Source organism: Procambarus clarkii, chromosome 69 (assembly GCF_040958095.1).
Source record: "Procambarus clarkii isolate CNS0578487 chromosome 69, FALCON_Pclarkii_2.0, whole genome shotgun sequence".
In the NCBI taxonomy this organism is placed as follows: Eukaryota; Metazoa; Arthropoda; class Malacostraca; order Decapoda; family Cambaridae; genus Procambarus; species Procambarus clarkii.
Window position 1 is genome coordinate 13,628,376 of NC_091218.1, and position 22,286 is coordinate 13,650,661.

Genomic DNA, 22,286 nt, shown 5'->3' on the forward strand with positions numbered 1-22,286 from the left:
GAGGCCTGGTCGAGGACCGGGCCGCGGGGACACTAAATCCCCAAAATCATCTCAAGATAACCTCAAGATAATCCCTTAAACTGCCGTGACAAACAGACGAGAACTAAAAAGAAAATGACACGAGGTTTCTGTTTATTAAACAAATTATCGGAGTCTGAAGAAAACGGGAAAGTTATCGTATAATTATAAAAGCCAGTAATTATCACTGGTAAGTAATTACCGTATGAGAGAGCCAGGTCAGGGAGGATAGCAGGTCCTCGGTGAACGCTATAGCCAAGAGTGGCGTGGAATTTACGTCAGCGGCGTTGAATTTACGTCAGCAGCGTTGAATTTACGTCAGCAGCGTTGAATTTACGTCAGCAGCGTTGAATTTACGTCAGCAGCGTTGAATTTACGTCAGCAGCGTTGAATTTACGTCAGCGGCGTTGAATTTACGTCAGCGGTGTTGAATTTACGTCAGCAGCGTTGAATTTACGTCAGCAGCGTTGAATATACGTCAGCAGCGTTGAATCGACGTCAGCAGCGTTGACTACACGTCGAATCAACGTCACCATGATATTGCGCTCATTGAATCGACATTGACGACGTCAATACGACGACGGACACGTCTAGTGATGACGTCAATACAACGACGGACACGTCCAGTGATGACGTCAATACAACGACGGACACGTCTAGTGATGACGTCAATACGACGACGGACACGTCCAGTGATGACGTCAATACGACGACGGACTCGTCCAGTGATGACGTCAATACGACGACGGACACGTCTAGTGATGACGTCAATACGACGACGGACACGTCCAGTGATGACGTCAATACGACGACGGACACGTCCAGTGATGACGTCAATACGACGACGGACATGTCCAGTGATGACGTCAATACAACGACGGACACGTCTAGTGATGACGTCAATACAACGACGGACACGTCTAGTGATGACGTCAATACGACGACGGACACGTCCAGTGATGACGTCAATACGACGACGGACACGTCCAGTGATGACGTCAATACGACGACGGACACGTCCAGTGATGACGTCAATACGACGACGGACACGTCTAGTGATGACGTCAATACGACGACGGACACGTCTAGTGATGACGTCAATACAACGACGGACACGTCTAGTGATGACGTCAATACGACGACGGACACGTCCAGTGATGACGTCAATACGACGACGGACACGTCCAGTGATGACGTCAATACGACGACGGACACGTCTAGTGATGACGTCAATACGACGACGGACACGTCCAGTGATGACGTCAATACGACGACGGACACGTCCAGTGATGACGTCAATACGACGACGGACACGTCCAGTGATGACGTCAATACGACGACGGACACGTCCAGTGATGACGTTAATACGACGACGGACACGTCCAGTGATGACGTCAATACGACGACGGACACGTCCAGTGATGACGTCAATACGACGACGGACACGTCCAGTGATGACGTCAATACGACGACGGACACGTCCAGTGATGACGTCAATACGACGACGGACACGTCCAGTGAAATGTAATTTAATAAATGCACAAAATTACTTATAAACGTTGCGAAATACGGTCATAAAATATTAACCTGGGGCCAGATTCACGAAGCAGTTACGCAAGCACTTACGAACCTGGGGCCAGATTCACGAAGCAGTTACGCAAGCACTTACGAACCTGGGGCCAGATTCACGAAGCAGTTACGCAAGCACTTACGAACCTGGGGCCAGATTCACGAAGCAGTTACGCAAGCACTTACGAACCTGGGGCCAGATTCACGAAGCAGTTACGCAAGCACTTACGAACCTGGGGCCAGATTCACGAAGCAGTTACGCAAGCACTTACGAACCTGGGGCCAGATTCACGAAGCAGTTACGCAAGCACTTACGAACCTGGGGCCAGATTCACGAAGCAGTTACGCAAGCACTTACGAACCTGGGGCCAGATTCACGAAGCAGTTACGCAAGCACTTACGAACCTGGGGCCAGATTCACGAAGCAGTTACGCAAGCACTTACGAACCTGGGGCCAGATTCACGAAGCAGTTACGCAAGCACTTACGAACCTGGGGCCAGATTCACGAAGCAGTTACGCAAGCACTTACGAACGTGTACATCTTTCCTCAATCTTTGACGGCTTTGGTTACATTTATTAAACAGTTTACAAGCATGAAAACTTGCCAATCAACTGTTGTTATTGTTATAAACAGCCTCCTGGTGCTTCGGAGCTCATTAACTGTTTAATAATTGTAAACAAAGCCGCCAAAGATTGAGAAAAGATGGACAGGTTCGTAAGTGCTTGCGTAACTGCTTCGTGAATCTGGCCCCCAGAAATATAGAGCAAACCGTATACTTGGAGTGATGTCTTCAATGGCCCAAGTACTGGGTTAATATGTCTTATTTCATCAACCACTAACGAAACCTGTAGATCTTTCCTCAGTAATGACGGCTTAGTCTATCACACCAATTTACGAGCTGTTGGGACTCATTAACTGTTTACACAGAGAAATCACAATAGTGTGATATATCCAATTAACAAAAAACTAGTCTGGGAACATTCCGTGTGTAGGTTCGAACCCTCATGAAGGCCATTGTGGATTTGTTTATTAACTGTTTGTTCGACTTCAGAATTAAGGAAAGATGTAGAGGTTTCGTAAGGGAACACGTTAATGATTTACGAATTCTGGCCACTGTTGTGTATTGGGGAGCCGGTCGGCCGAGCGGACAGCACGCTGGACTTGTGATCCTGTGGTCCTGGGTTCGATCCCAGGCGCTGGCGAGAAAATTGGGCAGAGTTTCTTTCACCCTATGCCCCTGTTACCTAGCAGTACAATAGGTACCTGGGTGTTAGTCAGCTGTCACGGGCTGCTTCCTGGGGGTGGAGGCCTGGTCGAGGACCGGGCCGCGGGGACACTATATAAAAAAGCCCCGAAATCAGCCCAAGATAACCCAAGATAACCCAAGATAACCCCTAACAATTTCCAACATTAAAATTGACTAAATTTTATATTAAATTTTATATCTGGTATATTAGATTTTAACAGTTAAAAATTTACCGTCCGCATATTAACCAAGTTTGTTTTAGCCTTTAAGATAACCCCCCCCCCCCTCTTCCCACTCGAATGTTGTTTTTTAAATTGTTAAAATTATTCGTTACAGACTAGCGTCTCGGTTAAGTTTCTTCATGTGTCGGTCTACCAACATGTGCAAGAAGCAATCAGATCGCGCGAGGTCATTTAGAGTTGAGACTTACAGTCTCCGTGGTGTAGTGGTAAGACACTCGCCTGGCGTTCCGCGAGCGCTATGTCATGGATTCGTATCCTGGCCGGGGAGGATTTACTGAGCGCAAATCCTTAACTGTAGCCTCTGTTTAACTCAACAGTAAAATGTGTACTTGGTTGTAACAACAATTCTTCGCGGCAGGGGATCGTATTCCAGGGACCTGCCCGAAACGCTACGCGTACTAGTGGCTCTACAACAATGTAACAACTCTTGTATATATCTCTCTCAAAAAAAAAGGAACTTTCAATCAACGTAGATTTATTTTCATTTACCCAAGTCGGCCCCCTGGAAACACAAACCGAAACTGTCTCTATTTTCCGCTTGTTACAACTTGAAATAAAGTTGTTACATCTTAACTTAACGTGTTTATGACGTATTAGAACGTTGTTACAACTTGCTATATTAGTTGTTATAACTGGTTAGGTGGTGTTAAAACTTGCTCGAACGTTGTACCAACGTCGTAGTTTCGGTGTGTGTTTGGTGGGCCTGGGTGGAATTCTAGCTTTATGAAACCCTCCAGGAACCAGACTAACGCAGGAGAAATTCAGTGTTACATCGACGTTAAGGACCTACCCAGCGGCATATCTTCAACCTCATTCCTTCGGGTTGGAATAACGCAGGAGAAATTCAGTGTTACATCGACGTTAAGGACCTACCCAGCGGCATATCTTCAACCTCATTCCTTCGGGTTGGAATAACGCAAGAGTAATTCAGTGTTACATCGACGTTAAGGACCAACCCAGCGGCATATCTTCAACCTCATTCCTTCGGGTTGGAATGAACCTTAAGATCTACAAGTTTACTGGAACCTACAAAGCCACTTTCCCAGCCTCCCAAACTCACCATCTTACACTGATCAGATCTACGGCAGCATCCCTGGCGATGCCAGACCTCTTAACAAGAGCCAAGACATTTTAACAAGAGTCAAGACCTTCTAACAAGAGCCAAGACTTCATAACAAGAGCCAAGACCTTCTAACAAGAGCCAAGACCTCTTAACAAGAGCCAAGACCTCTTAACAAGAGCCAAGACCTCCTAACAAGAGCCAAGACCTCCTAACAAGAGCCAAGACCTCCTAACAAGAGCCAAGACCTGTTAACAAGAGCCAAGACCTCTTAACAAGAGCCAAGACCTCTTAACAAGAGCCAAGACCTCTTAACAAGAGCCAAGACCTCTTAACAAGAGCCAAGACCTCTTAACAAGAGCCAAGACCTCCTAACAAGAGCGAAGACCTCTTAATAAGAGCCAAGACCTCTTAACAAGAGCCAAAACCTCCTAACAAGAGCCAAGACTTCTTAACAGGAGCCAAAACCTCCTAACAAAAGCCAAGACCTCTTAACAAGAGCCAAGACCTCTTAACAAGAGCCAAGACCTCCTAACAAGAGCCAAGACCTCCTAACAAGAGCCAAGACCTCTTAACAAGAGCGAAGACCTCTTAATAAGAGCCAAGACCTCTTAACAAGAGCCAAGACCTCTTAACAAGAGCCAAGACCTCTTAACAAGAGCCAAGACCTCTTAACAAGAGCCAAGACCTCCTAACAAGAGCCAAGACCTCCTAACAAGAGCCAAGACCTCTCAACAAGAGCGAAGACCTCTTAATAAGAGCCAAGACCTCTTAACAAGAGCCAAGACCTCTTAATAAGAGCCAAGACCTCTTAACAAGAGCCAAGACCTCCTAACAAGAGCCAAGACCTCTTAACAAGAGCCAAGACCTCTTAACAAGAGCCAAGACCTCTTAACAAGAGCCAAGACCTCCTAACAAGAGCCAAGACCTCCTAACAAGAGCCAAGACCTCCTAACAAGAGCCAAGACCTCTTAATAAGAGCCAAGACCTCTTAATAAGAGCCAAGACCTCTTAACAAGAGCCAAGACCTCTTAACAAGAGCCAAGACCTCTTAACAAGAGCCAAGACCTCTTAATAAGAGCCAAGACCTCTTAACAAGAGCCAAGACCTCCTAACAAGAGCCAAGACCTCTTAATAAGAGCCAAGACCTCTTAACAAGAGCCAAGACCTCTTAATAAGAGCCAAGACCTCTTAACAAGAGCCAAGACCTCCTAGCAAGAGCCAAGACCTCCTAACAAGAGCCAAGACTTCTTAACAAGAGCCAAGACCTCCTAACAAGAGCCAAGACCTCCTAATAAGAGCCAAGACTTCTTAACAAGAGCCAAGCCCTCCTAACAAGAGCCAAGACCTCCTAATAAGAGCCAAGACTTCTTAACAAGAGCCAAGACCTCCTAACAAGAGCCAAGAACTCCTAACAAGAGCCAAGAACTCTTAACAAGAGCCAAGACCTCCTAACAAGAGCCAAGACCTCTTAACAAGAGCCAAGACCTCTTAACAAGAGCCAAGACCTCTTAACAAGAGCCAAGACCTCTTAACAAGAGCCAAGACCTCCTAAGAAGAGCCATACTCCGAGACTGACTGAGACTCCCCGACGCCCAGCAATATGCAGTGTTCCACACACGACCAGTAGAGGCGCCTCTGGCATGTTCAGTCTCGGCCCTGGAAACACAAACCGAATCTGTCTCTATGTTCCGCTTGTTACAACTTGTAATAAAGTTGTTACATCTTGGCTTAACGTGTTTATGACGTATTAGAACGTTGTTACAACTTGCTATATTGGTTGTTATAACTGGTTAGGTGGTGTTAAAACTTGTTCGAACGTTGTACCAACGTCGTAGTTTCGGTGTGTGTTCAGTCTCGGGATCCTTACAACTTTAGACGGAAGAGTCATAAGCCGCCATCAACAGCCATTCAGTCTGGTTTATGGCCTCTGAACAACCGTCTAACAACCTTCCGCGGGTCTGAATTGGTTGTCGTGGGGTGAATTGCGGGGGGGGGGAAGTGGAGGGGGGGGGGGGGTAGTTAGTTTGGGAACTAAAGCCAAATTTTTTTATTAATTCAGTCTACAGATAATTGGAAATGTTTGACCGTTCAGTCTTAGCCTACAGGAAACTAAGTAAATAGAACCTTCCAGGAAGACTTAAAGATTGTTTAAGTCTTGTCTAAGATCTTAGACAAAGTCTAAAATTGTTAAATTTTGTCGAAGATCTTAGACAAAGTCTAAAATTGTTAAATTTTGTCGAAGATCTTAGACAAAGTCTAAAATTGTTAAATCTTGTCGAAGATCTTAGACAAAGTCTAAAATTGTTAAATCTTGTCGAAGATCTTAGACAAAGTCTAAAATTGTGAAATCTTGTCTAAGATTGCTAAGATTAAATCTAAGATTGTTAATTGAAGGTTTTATTCCAAGTTGCAGGGTGGTTATAACACGTCCCATCATCCCAATTTTAGACAAAGTCTAAAATTGTTAAATCTTGTCGAAGATCTTAGACAAAGTCTAAAATTGTTAAATCTTGTCTAAGATTGCTAAGATTAAATCTAAGATTGTTAATTGAAGGTTTTATTCCAAGTTGCAGGGTGGTTATAACACGTCCCATCATACTCTGGGAACCAGCCCGTCCTCACGAAGGCCAAAGTCCATTCCATGCACCCGCCAACCCCCCCTCCACCTTCCCCCCCCCCCCTCCCTGGGGCAGCAGTAACACCTGCTGTACGACTTGTTAATGCTCCAGAACGGACCGAAACGTCGTCGTTTCGAAACTGCGCGGCGTGGCGGCCAAACTGCCCCTTTTTGGACGTGTGGCTCAGTCACTAAGCGTCAGAGATTTTTTTTATTATTTTTTATTTACAAAACAACAGAACCGCAAAATAAAAAAATAAGATAACAATGCACTAGAACAGATAAAACAGAGAAAATATAATAAAAACAGCACCACGGAGCAAACAGAACCTGGCATAACGGTACAACAAACAGAACTTGGCATAACGGTACAGCAAACAGAACCTGGCATAACGGTACAGCAAACAGAACCTGGCATAACGGTACAACAAACAGAACCTGGCATAACGGTACAGCAAACAGAACCTGGCATAACGGTACAACAAACAGAACCTGGCATAACGGTACAACAAACAGAACCTGGCATAACGGTACGGCAAACAGAACCTGGGATAACGGTACAACAAACAGAACCTGACATAACGGTACAGCAAACAGAACCTGGCATAACGGTACAACAAACAGAACCTGGCATAACGGTACAGCAAACAGAACCTGGCATAACGGTACAGCAAACAGAACCTGGCATAACGGTACAACAAACAGAACCTGGCATAACGGTACAGCAAACAGAACTTGACATAACGGTACAGCAAACAGAACCTGGCATAACGGTACAGCAAACAGAACCTGACATAACGGTACAGCTAACAGAACCTGGGATAACGGTACAACAAACAGAACCTGACATAGCGGTACAACAAACAGAACCTGGCATAACGGTACGGCAAACAGAACCTGGGATAACGGTACGGCAAACAGAACCTGGCATAACGGTACAACAAACAGAACCTGGCATAACGGTACAACAAACAGAACCTGGCATAACGGTACAGCAAACAGAACCTGGCATAACGGTACAACAAACAGAACCTGACATAACGGTACAACAAACAGAACCTGGCATAACGGTACAGCAAACAGAACCTGGCATAACGGTACAGCAAACAGAACCTGGCATAACGGTACAGCAAACAGAACCTGGCATAACGGTGCAGCAAACAGAACCTGACATAACGGTACAGCAAACAGAACCTGACATAACGGTACAGCAAACAGAACCTGACATAACGGTACAGCAAACAGAACCTGACATAACGGTACAGCAAACAGAACCTGACATAACGGTACGGCAAACAGAACCTGACATAACGGTACAGCACACAGAACCTGACATAACGGTACAACAAACAGAACCTGGGATAACGGTACAACAAACAGAACCTGGCATAACGGTACAACAAACAGAACCTGGGATAACGGTACAACAAACAGAACCTGGCATAACGGTACAACAAACAGAACCAGACATAACGGTACAACAAACAGAACCTGGCATATCGGTACAACAAACAGAACTTGACATAACGGTACAACAAACAGAACCTGGCATAACGGTACAGCAAACAGAACCTGACATAACGGTACGGCAAACAGAACCTGGCATAACGGTACGGCAAACAGAACCTGGCATAACGGTACGGCAAACAGAACCTGGCATAACGGTACGGCAAACAGAACCTGGGATAACGGTACAGCAAACAGAACCTGACATAACGGTACAACAAACAGAACCTGACATAACGGTACAACAAACAGAACTTGACATAACGGTACGGCAAACAGAACCTGGCATAACGGTACGGCAAACAGAACCTGGCATAACGGTACAACAAACAGAACCAGACATAACGGTACGGCAAACAGAACCTGGGATAACGGTACAACAAACAGAACTTGACATAACGGTACGGCAAACAGAACCTGGCATAACGGTAGGCAAACAGAACCTGGCATAACGGTACAACAAACAGAACCAGACATAACGGTACGGCAAACAGAACCTGGCATAACGGTACAACAAACAGAACCTGGGATAACGGTACAGCAAACAGAACCTGGCATAACGGTACAACAAACAGAACTTGACATAACGGTACGGCAAACAGAACCTGGCATAACGGTACGGCAAACAGAACCTGGCATAACGGTACAACAAACAGAACTTGACATAACGGTACGGCAAACAGAACCTGGCATAACGGTACGGCAAACAGAACCTGACATAACGGTACGGCAAACAGAACCTGGCATAACGGTACAGCAAACAGAACCAGACATAACGGTACGGCAAACAGAACCTGACATAACGGTACGGCAAACAGAACCTGACATAACGGTACGGCAAACAGAACCTGGCATAACGGTACGGCAAACAGAACCTGGGATAACGGTACAGCAAACAGAACTTGACATAACGGTACGGCAAACAGAACCTGGGATAACGGTACGGCAAACAGAACCTGGGATAACGGTACGGCAAACAGAACCTGGGATAACGGTACGGCAAACAGAACCTGGCATAACGGTACAGCAAACAGAACCTGGGATAACGGTACGGCAAACAGAACCTGGGATAACGGTACGGCAAACAGAACCTGGGATAACGGTACGGCAAACAGAACCTGACATAACGGTACAACAAACAGAACCTGGGATAACGGTACGGAAAACAGAACCTGGGATAACGGTACGGCAAACAGAACCTGGCATAACGGTACAACAAACAGAACCTGGCATAACGGTACGGCGAACAGAACCTGGCATAACGGTACGGCAAACAGAACCTGGGATAACGGTACGGCAAACAGAACCTGGCATAACGGTACAACAAACAGAACCTGGCATAATGGTACAGCAAACAGAACCTGGGATAACGGTACGGCGAACAGAACCTGGCATAACGGTACGGCAAACAGAACCTGGGATAACGGTACGGCAAACAGAACCTGGCATAACGGTACGGCAAACAGAACCTGACATAACGGTACAACAAACAGAACCTGGGATAACGGTACAACAAACAGAACCTGGCATAACGGTACAACAAACAGAACCTGACATAACGGTACAGCAAACAGAACCTGGCATAACGGTACAACAAACAGAACCTGGCATAACGGTACACAAAAACCAAACAGCAATACACATAGGAAAACACTAAATAAACACTGGACCTACCGCACTCACGCGAACAACACAACACACAAACGGAACACAGAAGAGGTACACACAGAAATCACAATAGCGTGATGTAACCAACCCGTCCTCGACTCAAGTCCATTCCATCCAGCGGTCGACCCCACAGACGCATTCATCAATTTTAACATGGTGTTCATTCAAAACGAGAATTTTCTCAAGTATTAATTAATATTATAATATATCAACATATTGTGTATATATAGGCAGAGGATAGGTTAGGTTAGGTTAGGTTAGGTTAGGTTAGGTTAGGTTAGGTTAGGTTAGGTGTTTAGGTTCTGTTGGCGATTATTTGTATTTGTAGTACGTGGGTGAAGCATTTACAGCGTTGTGGTTCGAACAAAATTCGTCAGTGAAGCACTTGTTCCGGATATGTTCGAACGTCAGCAGTTGTGAGTCGTGTGTAAACCGCTTTTAATTCATAAACAGCTGGGGGGGGGGGGGGGTTGGCGGGTGGATGGAATCACTTTTGGATCTTTGTTTGGAGGACGGGCTGGATGTATCAAATGAACAAATCCACAAGGGCCGTGACGAGGATTCGAACCTACGTCCGAGAGCATCCCAGACGCTGCCTTAGTCGATTAAGGCAGTGTCTGAGATGCTCTCGAACGTCGGTTCGAATCCTCGTCACGGCCCTTGTGGATTTGTTTACAAAAGAGGTAACCCCGACTCCACAAACACGTGAACGGTACAACAGAAAATCACAGTAATCTAAACATAAGAATTATTCTTGGTTTAGTAAAAGATATTAAACAAAACAACATAGTATTAAAATGAGTAGAGCACATAAAGAACAGGCAACCGAACAGTGACACAGCCCCAACAGGGGAACAGATGGGGTTCAGGAGCCAGATTCACGAAGCAGTTACGCCAGCACATACGAACCTGTACATCTTTCCTCAATCTTTGGCGGCTTTGTTTACAATTATTAAACAGTTAATGAGCTCCGAAGCACCAGGAGGCTGTTTATAACAACAACAACAGTTGATTGGGATGTTTTCATGCTTGTAAACTGTTTAATAAATGTAACCAAAGCCGTCAAAGATTGAGGAAAGGTACTCACCTAGTTGTACTCACCTAGTTGTGCTTGCGGGGGTTGAGATCTGGCTCTTTGGTCCCGCCTCTCAACTGACCAATCAACAGGTGTACACGTTCGTAAGTGCTTGCTTAAGTGCTTTCGTGAATCTGCCCCCCAGGAGCCACAAACAAGCAGCCCACCACACCCAACAGGGACACATATACAAGACACATAAACAAGAAATAAAAATACAAATCACCAGAACATGAAACAAACCCGTACACAGAACAAAACAAACACATAAGCAAAACAAAAATAAAATACATAAGAACATACACATTATCATACAAAAAAAATGCAAACAGAAAGCATAAAAAAACGGGGAATAAACAGGGCAGAAAGTCGGAAGGGAAACACAGCTTCCAAAACACAGAAAGTCATAATACATAACAGGCGATGAGTCACAATAACGGGGCTGAAGTATGTTGACCAGACCACACACACTAGAAATTGAAGGGACGACGACGTTTCGGTCCGTCCTGGACCATTCTCAAGTCGATTGTGACTTGAGAATGTCGACTTGAGAATGGTCCAGGACGGACCGAAACGTCGTCGTCCCTTCAATTTCTAGTGTGTGGTCTGGTCAACATAATACATAACAAAAACACACAATACATAATACATAACAAAAACACACAATACATAATGCAGAAATAACACAGACAGCAAACACACGCCCATACAAGCAACAAGGAACACAGATCAAGAACAAAGAACGATAACAAATAACACGGAACAGACTGGCTGTGTCTTTATGAATAAAATAACACTTGAAAAAAGGCAAAAATCACGGTACCGAAGCCCCATAATCGGAGAACAACCCGTTCACGCAAATTTAATAAGTCAATATTGACTTATTAAATATGTACATAGGTGACATACTTAACATAATAGATACCCTTAAAAAGATTCATAGAAAACACCGACCTTACCTAACCTACTTAGTATGTTAAGATAAGCATCTTATTGCTTCGTAATTACAATTATTACCTAACCTATAATAGGTATAGGTTAAGTAATAATTGTAATTACCAAGCAATAAGATGCTTATCTTAAGATACTAACAAGGTTAGGTAAGGTCGGTGTTTTCTATGAATCTTTTTAAGGGGTATCTATTATGTTAAGTATGTCACCTATGCACGTAGTTAATAAGTCAATATTGACTTTACGAATTTGGGAGAACGGGTTGTCGGAGAAACGTTAACACAACACCCGAGCAAGCAGGACAATAGTCATCAGTACGCGCCAATGAAATATAAGACAGGGAAAGGTATATAAAAACCTTTTATATACCTTTCCTTTATATACTGTGACGATAATCTCCTTCAAGAGATTGAGCCTGCTCTTCCCTCCAAAATTACGTCTTCACAATTATATAAAAAGACTATGGAAGAAATGTCCAACAACGACAACAACACCAGCACCAGCAAGGCTTGCCAGGGTGAGCAGAAACGTATGCAACCAGCCACCTGTTCGAACTCCAACCACCAAACTACCCGTTGATCGCTACGACTCCGCTGATTGGTCGCCGGTCTGGCTGCACCTGCACTCGCCCCCAATACTACCTGATGTCTGGGGTCGCCCCAACATCAGTCCTCAGAATGTTCCGTGCTTTCGTAGCCAGCACTCCTCCCAGCTAGACGTTAGCGTGTACTGAGAGAGGTGGTGGCTTTAAGCCAATATTCCAGCACCTCCCACTTAACTTTTGTGTTGCACTTCTTGTTATTTTGCCTTAACGTAACTTTTCATTGTGTCATTTAAGTATTCTTATTATTTTGATTCATTGATTTTATTATACATATTTGTTTGTCCATATTTTCATGTTTTGATTTATTTAACGTAATTAAAATTTCATTGTTAAAGTTTTACTTGTGTTTTGTGTGTCTTCTCCTTACCTTACCACAGACGAAGTTCCAGTTTTTCTATTTTTTTTATAACTATGTGACGAGGCCATACCCCTAGCCTTAAACAGCCGAACACCAACGCGTTACCGTCACAAGTTATATGGGGGCCTGTCCTAGGAGCCTCACTCAGGTACTGGTGCCAAGTGGTAATTTATGGTAAGCGTATTTAACTCTGTTAACGTAGCTTTACTATTTTTCATTCAATTTCATTTTTTATAAGGTGCGGTGTATTGTGCATTACGAGAGTAACATATAGTGAAGGTGAGACAACTTTGGATTACGTGGTGACTGTAGGCCTCAGTCATACTCTTAATTGGTCATCTCTCCCTCCTTGTTATTACTCGTATTTACCATCTATGTCCCTTGAATATTTCTCATTCTGACAGATCATCATATTGGTACCCTGGTACTGTGGTCTGCCCCGGGTCAAGAGTACCCAATCTTCTGCAATCTGACTGTAGGAGGACAAAGAGGGCCATAGTTCCTCTAGCTCGAACTTTAGTTGCTGAATTGGGACCTCAGCAGCAGTTCTCGTCACCAGTTGACACCTCGCACCCCTACACGTCAGTCAGAGATGATGATACATACAACGGTAGGGAATTAGCTTATTTTTTCAGAGCACAAAAGTTCGCTAATTCTGTAAGTATCATATTAAATTCAGTGGGAAAAACTTGCTTTATGTCCTTCAGAGACTTGGCAAGGTATGCCTACATCCTTGGACTACCAATTTTACTTTTGAAGCATTTAACTGTTTCATTTGTTTTCGAAACTTTGTTTCATTTGTTAGTAGGATTTTCTTGCCCTTATTCTCTTACATGAGTACCGGGTACAAGATTTCCTGCGCCCTTGATTTCATTTAATCATTTAATATCTTTCACTTAACGTTAATTGTTAAAGATCACACAGGATAGGTACCAGTTGCCACGTTGTCCTGTTTCTGACATTTCATTATTGAACATTCGTGTACCTTTATTTGCTAATTTCACCATGTTTCGTCTCCAAACTTTCCGTGCAAATCCAGCAGGTGAAATAGGGACTTTAAGTCGTGCCAAGAGGACTGAACTACAAACTCTTGCACATGAGTATCAACTAGAAGTTCCCTACCAAGCCAACAAAAATGACCTACACAACCTGTTGCTGGATTACTATTTAGAGCAAGGTAAGATAGACTCTGACACTCATGAAACTTACTATATTGCAGATAAAACTGATTTGGCAACGCTGAAACTCAAACTAGAGCTGGCCAAGATTGAACGTGAGCAGCAAAGGGAAGCCCTCGAACAACAAGAACGAGCTGCTGCCATACGAAGAGAAGAACAAGAACGCGAGGCTGCCTTGAGGAGAGAAGAACACGAACGTGGACTCGCCCTCCACGAACGTGAGGTCGCCTTGCTCCATGAACGTGAGAGAGTACAGCTTGAAACAAAACAACGCGAGTTGGAAATACAACGCGAACATGACAAGCAACAAGCAACTCTAGCTCTAGAGTGTCGTCAACGTGAAATCGCCTTGGAAACTTCCCACTTCACTCAACGCCAGCAAGCTACTGCCAATCTTCCCGTCAGTTTTAATATATCACATGCAAGTAAGTTAATGCCATCCTTTGTAGAAGCAGAAGTTGATGTTTTTTTCACCACCTTTGAAACCCTTGCTAATCAACTCAGTTGGCCTGTCAACCAATGGGCCACACTTCTCAGAGTCCATCTTACAGGTAGAGCTGCAGTCACACTCAGTACTTTGGCGTCTGAGAATGACTACTACACTCTGAAACAAGCAGTGTTGGACGCCTACCTCCTCTCTACTGAAAGTTATAGAAGGAAATTCCGTGACCACCTGAAGGCAAGTACCACTACCTTCCTCGAGTTTGCTAACACGAAACGGAGGTATTTCATGAAATGGCTGGAAGCAGCACATGTCTCTACTTTTACAGAACTCGTCAACCTGATGCTTGTTGAAGAATTCTTGAGACGTGTGCCGCCTCCTGTCCGCCTCTACTTAGCAGATAAAGAAGAAACCGACTACCTGAAGTGTGCTAAGTCGGCTGACACTTACAGCCTCATCCACCGGCTGACACCTGAACCATCCTCCAGTAAGAAGTCGTGGTACAGTTACGAGAAGGTGAGCCCCGAACAAGCTGGTTCACAACTGTACTGCAAATATTGTAGACTCTATGGACATACCATAGACAAGTGTGGTAAGTCTCAATACAAGGGAACCACTGACCAACAACGACCCAAACCAACTCCTCCTAAGTCCGGTAAGCCTGTGATGAATGTTGGTGTTGATGTTAATGATCTTTCTCTTTTCAGTAACCACCTGTATACTGGAACTGTCTCTGCCAACGGTTCAAATCCGGAGGGACGTTTCAAATTGAAGATCTTGAGGGACACAGCGGCTCTACAATCGATCATCTTGAAGTCGGCTGTGCCCAACATAGTCTACACCGGGGAAACAGTCTTCATCACTGACCTCACTGCTACCACTCCATACCCTCTCGCCAGAGTCCACCTGAATTGTCCCTACGTGAACGGGGAAGTCCAAGTCGCCGTCAGGGAAAAGCCTTTTCCCATGCCTGGAGTGCAACTTCTCCTAGGCAACGACTTGGCAGAAGACCTGCAACCGACCAACCTGATCGTCATGGACAAACCCCAGGTGTGTAACTCTGTGCCAATAAATCCTATTCTCGAGTATGTTCCAGCAGAGGTTCAAGAGAGTGATGAAGTTTCTCCTCCGGTTCTCGTGACCACCCGTGCACAAGCCGCACGTCCACAGCCAGCTGACTCTACTGCTACCGCTGTCCCTCAAGACCCTCAGAAACTACCCCCGCATCTGACCAAGTTGGAGTTCCGTAAGTTGCAGAGGGAAGATCTTACTTTAACACCATTGTTTTTCCAGGCTGAGACTCAACCCGACAGTATTCCTGGGTTCTTCCTAGAGAACGACTTACTCTACCGCAGATATAGACCCAGTAAACTGAAGGAGGAGGACGATTGGGCCAACACCGAACAACTTGTGATTCCCACCAGCCTGCGGCCCACTATTCTACACCTGGCCCACGGAGCATTCTCCCACTACGGCTTCAACAAGACTTACCATGGGATTCGTCAAGACTACTACTGGCCAGGTATGGTAAATAACGTCAAACAGTACGTAAAACAGTGTCATACATGTCAGATGGCAGGCAAACCGAACGTCTCCATTCCCAGAGCACCACTGATTCCCATACAGGTGCCTGCGGAACCTTTCCACAGACTCATAATAGACTGTGTTGGTCCTTTACCTCGGACCAGTTCAGGTAACGCCTACATCCTAACCATCCTGTGTCCTACCACCAGATTTCCCATAGCAGTTCCAGTGAAGAACATCACGGCTGCTACGGTTATCAAACATCTATTGAAGATCTTCACTCAATACGGATTTCCCAGGGAGATTCAAAGTGACTGTGGCACCAACTTCACCAGTGATCTCTTCAAAAGGACACTGGAGGAGTTCAACATCAAACAGGTATTGTCCAGCCCCTATCATCCTGCTTCACAGGGTTCTCTTGAACGTAGTCATCAGACCATCAAAGCACTCTTGAAAAAGTTTTGTAGTGAAACCTCAAAGGATTGGGATAAGCAGATTGACCTAATAATGTGTATTTTCAGAAGTCTCCCCAATGAGTCCCTAGGAGTATCTCCTTATGAGATGCTCTACGGCCGTAAGTGCCGTACTCCCCTTAAGGCTTTCAAAGACTCTCTCAGAGATGCCACCTTCAGTGAGCATCAGAATGTGCCCCAGTTTCTTCAAAACCTTCAGCACATTCTAGAGAGAGTCCACCGCTTTGCCCATGATAATCTATTGAAAGCCCAGGTGAGAATGAAGACTCATTACGACCAGACCAGCAAAGTAAGAAAATTCAAGCCGGGAGACTTCGTCCTTGCTTATTTCCCTATCCCAGGTTCACCTTTACAAAACAGATTTTCAGGACCCTACTGCGTCAAAGAGTGCAGGAATAATAATAATTATGTGATAGAGACTCCTGATAGGCGGCGGAAGACCCAGCTGTGCCACGTCAACCTCCTGAAGCAATATAATGGTACTCCTCCCACTGTCTTGACTAATTATTCCACATTCACAGAACCCTACATCCACAGTGAGACCTTCCCAGCTTCTCCTCCCGAAAGCACTGACAAGGAGTCAGCGCTTTCTAATTCCGAAATCCTTAATGATCTTCCCAAATGCTTTCAGGATAATACTCGTGCTCCTATGCCCTCTTCTAATTCCACTCTCACCTCGTCAGATAAGCCCTACATCCTCCATGTCGACGCCAATGGTACCGACGATGGTGGTGTCGTGATGCAGCAACGAGGCGAGAAGAATACACCTGTCAGCGACTACTGCTACAAGGAACGACGGAACAATTGGCAAGGAGCTACTCTTCCTCATCCTGAAGCTTCAGCACTTCACTCCACACCTGAAAAGTGCTCGGTCCACCATCAATACGGACCACACCACCCTACACCTCCTGCAGCACGCCCACTTCTCATCTCAACGTCTTCTACTATGGGCTTGCTAACTGCAGAAATTCAACCTGGAGACACGCTATACCAAGAGTCTGACAACATCTTAGCCCATGATCTCTCCAGAGTTTATGAAGTAGAAGCAACTCCATCCATTACTCCACCACATAACGACGTACTTCTTCCAGAACCGCAGGCTTCGGGGGAGAGTTGTGACGATAATCTCCTTCAAGAGATTGAGCCTGCTCTTCCCTCCAAAATTACGTCTTCACAATTATATAAAAAGACTATGGAAGAAATGTCCAACAACGACAACAACACCAGCACCAGCAAGGCTTGCCAGGGTGAGCAGAAACGTATGCAACCAGCCACCTGTTCGAACTCCAACCACCAAACTACCCGTTGATCGCTACGACTCCGCTGATTGGTCGCCGGTCTGGCTGCACCTGCACTCGCCCCCAATACTACCTGATGTCTGGGGTCGCCCCAACATCAGTCCTCAGAATGTTCCGTGCTTTCGTAGCCAGCACTCCTCCCAGCTAGACGTTAGCGTGTACTGAGAGAGGTGGTGGCTTTAAGCCAATATTCCAGCACCTCCCACTTAACTTTTGTGTTGCACTTCTTGTTATTTTGCCTTAACGTAACTTTTCATTGTGTCATTTAAGTATTCTTATTATTTTGATTCATTGATTTTATTATACATATTTGTTTGTCCATATTTTCATGTTTTGATTTATTTAACGTAATTAAAATTTCATTGTTAAAGTTTTACTTGTGTTTTGTGTGTCTTCTCCTTACCTTACCACAGACGAAGTTCCAGTTTTTCTATTTTTTTTTATAACTATGTGACGAGGCCATACCCCTAGCCTTAAACAGCCGAACACCAACGCGTTACCGTCACAATACCTTATATACCTTTTATAAGCAAGAAGAAGAAAGTACGCTAATCCACAGACCAAGGAAGCAAGAGACCTTCGACAGGCGAGGACACCGCCCAAGCCTCCGGGGTAGAGGCTCAACCACTCGCCATCAGGAGGCGACAACGGCCACCCTCTGACAATCTTCTTCTTGAGGTAATCTTGAGATGATTTCGGGGCTTTTTAGTGTCCCCGCGGCCCGGTCCTCGACCAGGCCTCCACCCCCAGGAAGCAGCCCGTGACAGCTGACTAACTCCCGAGTACCTATTTACTGCTAGGTAACAGGGGCATTCAGGGTGAAAGAAACTTTGCCCATTTGTTTCTGCCTCGTGCGGGAATCGAACCCGCACCACAGAATTACGAGTCCTGCGCGCTATCCACTAGGCTTTCGTGGCCACCCTCTGACAAGCTTAGATATACCGCCCAGCACGAGTCCTGTGAGGACGGCCTGGCCACGGGTCAATGGGAGCTACAGCCTTCGGAGTAGGATCACTGAGGGCGGCCACCGGCCCCTTCTTCAGCACGATTACCAGGTTGTCCTCCGCAGGACCACCAGGACCACAGGCATCCCCACTACGAAGTACCCGCAACGGGATGGAGGGATCAGGCAGGAACGGTCAATAGATCCTGGACCCCCCCCCCCCCCACACGGCCGATACTACAAATGGGCAAAAGTTTCTTTCACCCTGAATGCCCCTGTTACCTAGCAGTAAATAGGTACCTGGGAGTTAGTCAGCTGTCACGGGCTGCTTCCTGGGGGTGGAGGCCTGGTCGAGGACCGGGCCGCGGGGACACTAAAGCCCCGAAAGCATCTCAAGATCAAGATAACTACCACATCTCCATCGTCCACATCCCCCATCCTCGGCAGAGTCCTCCGAGGCAACAGCGTCCACACCACCACAGGAATCCGCCTCGTCTGAAGGCCGCAGGGGTGGAAAGTCCTCTTCGAGAAAGATGTTCACATGCACCGAGGCGCCCACGTCTCAAGTCGCAGCCATAAGTCCCGTGTGGCCACGTGGGGAACACGCACGAGGCTGTCCCCGATACAGACACCAAAGGGTATCTTCTTGAGGTTATCTTGAGATGATTTCGGGGCTTTAGTGTCCCCGCGGCCCGGTCCTCGACCAGGCCTCCACCCCCAGGAAGCAGCCTGTGACAGCTGACTAACTTCCAGGTACCTATTTACTGCTAGGTAACAGGGGCATTCAGGGTGAAAGAAACTTTGCCCATTTGTTTCTGCCTCGTGCGGGAATCGAACCCGCGCCACAGAATTACGAGTCCTGCGCGCTATCCACCAGGCTACGAGGTAAACCCCAAGACCGCCACGGAAGACGGCACACAACGTACCAGAGCCATCGTTAGCGTCCTGGGGCCAGATTCACGAAAGCACTTACGCAAGCACTTACGAACGTGTACATCTTTCCTCAATCTTTGACGGCTTTGGTCACATTTATTAAACAGTTTACAAACATGAAAACTTCCCAATTAACTGTTGTTATTGTTATAAACAGCCTCCTGGTGCTTCAGAGCTCATTAACTGGTTAATAATTGGAAACAAAGCCGCCAAAGATTAAGAAAAGATGGACAGGTTCGTAAGGTGTTTCGTGAATCTGGCCCCAGGTACCACCCAGCATCCCAGTACAGTGGCCGACAGGAAACTTAGTCCAAGGAACACTGAGCACCTTGCCAAATCGTTGAAACAGCCGAGTGAGGTACGCATCAACAAGCACGAACAGCGTACCCCTCACGGCGCACAAACGTTAAGTCCACACTGAAGTTCACCACTCGTAGCCTGGTGGATAGCGCGCAGGACTCGTAATTCTGTGGCGCGGGTTCGATTCCCGCACGAGGCAGAAACAAATGGGCAAAGTTTCTTTCACCCTGAATGCCCCTGTTACCTAGCAGTAAATAGGTACCTGGGTGTTAGTCAGCTGTCACGGGCTGCTTCCTGGGGGTGGAGGCCTGGTCGAGGACCGGGCCGCGGGGACACTCAAGCCCCGAAATCATCTCAAGATAACCTCAAGATAACCCTCACCGTGCCCGCCCCATCAGGCAGAGAGGGACCTCCCCCTCACACCTCCGAAGGAACTTTTGAAACTCAGCTTCACCTGAGAACTTCGTCACCACACAGCGGTCCTGCAGCAGCTGCACATCGATGAGAATCAGTTGTTCAACCCTCAACACGTGGTCCACGTGTACGGTGAACACCAACCCAGCCGAGTTTGTGCGTTTCAAGGGCGGCATGGTGGACACCGTCGTCACGGAAGCACGCGCCCTGCACAGCTACCAGGCGACCTCACCTCCACCCGCCTGGTTCAAGGTCTGGGGCCTGGGAGCACAACCGCTCCCTCCAGGTCTGGGGCCTGGGAGCACAACCGCTCCCTCCAGGTCTGGGGCCTGGGAGCACAACCGCTCCCTCCAGGTCTGGGGCCTGGGAGCACAACCGCTCCCTCCAGGTCTGGGGCCTGGGAGCACAACCGCTCCCTCCAGGTCTGGGGCCTGGGAGCACAACCGCTCCCTCCAGGTCTGGGGCCTGGGAGCACAACCGCTCCCTCCAGGTCTGGGGCCTGGAAGCACAACCGCTCCCTCCAGGTCTGGGGCCTGGGAGCACAACCGCTCCCTCCAGGTCTGGGGCCTGGGAGCACAACCGCTCCCTCCAGGTCTGGGGACTGGGTGCACAACCGCTCCCTCCAGGTCTGGGGCCTGGGAGCACAACCGCTCCCTCCAGGTCTGGGGCCTGGGAGCACAACCGCTCCCTCCAGGTCTGGGGCCTGGGAGCACAACCGCTCCCTCCAGGTCTGGGGCCTGGGAGCACAACCGCTCCCTCCAGGTCTGGGGCCTGGGAGCACAACCGCTCCCTCCAGGTCTGGGGCCTGGGAGCACAACCGCTCCCTCCAGGTCTGGGGCCTGGGAGCACAACCGCTCCCTCCAGGTCTGGGGCCTGGGAGCACAACCGCTCCCTCCAGGTCTGGGGCCTGGGAGCACAACCGCTCCCTCCAGGTCTGGGGCCTGGGAGCACAACCGCTCCCTCCAGGTCTGGGGACTGGGTGCACAACCGCTCCCTCCAGGTCTGGGGCCTGGGAGCACAACCGCTCCCTCCAGGTCTGGGGCCTGGGAGCACAACCGCTCCCTCCAGGTCTGGGGCCTGGGAGCACAACCGCTCCCTCCAGGTCTGGGGCCTGGGAGCACAACCGCTCCCTCCAGGTCTGGGGCCTGGGAGCACAACCGCTCCCTCCAGGTCTGGGGCCTGGGAGCACAACCGCTCCCTCCAGGTCTGGGGCCTGGGAGCACAACCGCTCCCTCCAGGTCTGGGGCCTGGGAGCACAACCGCTCCCTCCAGGTCTGGGGCCTGGGAGCACAACCGCTCCCTCCAGGTCTGGGGCCTGGGAGCACAACCGCTCCCTCCAGGTCTGGGGCCTGGGAGCACAACCGCTCCCTCCAGGTCTGGGGCCTGGGAGCACAACCGCTCCCTCCAGGTCTGGGGCCTGGGAGCACAACCGCTCCCTCCAGGTCTGGGGCCTGGGAGCACAACCGCTCCCTCCAGGTCTGGGGCCTGGGAGCACAACCGCTCCCTCCAGGTCTGGGGCCTGGGAGCACAACCGCTCCCTCCAGGTCTGGGGCCTGGGAGCACAACCGCTCCCTCCAGGTCTGGGGCCTGGGAGCACAACCGCTCCCTCCAGGTCTGGGGCCTGGGAGCACAACCGCTCCCTCCAGGTCTGGGGCCTGGGAGCACAACCGCTCCCTCCAGGTCTGGGGCCTGGGAGCACAACCGCTCCCTCCAGGTCTGGGGCCTGGGAGCACAACCGCTCCCTCCAGGTCTGGGGACTGGGTGCACAACCGCTCCCTCCAGGTCTGGGGCCTGGGAGCACAACCGCTCCCTCCAGGTCTGGGGCCTGGGAGCACAACCGCTCCCTCCAGGTCTGGGGACTG

At 47.8% G+C, this 22,286-nt stretch overlaps 1 protein-coding gene across 1 annotated transcript; it reads left to right on the top strand.

Moving 5' to 3' along the window:
- Positions 1-868: 868 nt before the first annotated feature.
- LOC123772334 (hyalin-like) lies at positions 869-8,715 on the top strand. The gene is made up of 2 exons (XM_069311380.1): positions 869-1,542; positions 7,068-8,715. The coding sequence occupies exons 1-2, from the start codon at positions 869-871 to the stop codon at positions 8,713-8,715; spliced, it is 2,322 nt and encodes a 773-aa protein (XP_069167481.1).
- The last annotated feature ends 13,571 nt before the right edge of the window (positions 8,716-22,286 follow it).

What these genes read in the sequence shown, in the direction of transcription:
- LOC123772334 (XM_069311380.1), top strand. Translation starts at nt 869, where the DNA reads ATGTCCAGTGATGACGTCAATACAACGACGGACACGTCTAGTGATGAC. An exon ending in ACGGACACGTCCAGTGAAAT is followed by an intron (nt 1,543 to 7,067) that starts GTAATTTAATAA and finishes TAATAAAAACAG; the next exon opens with CACCACGGAGCAAACAGAAC.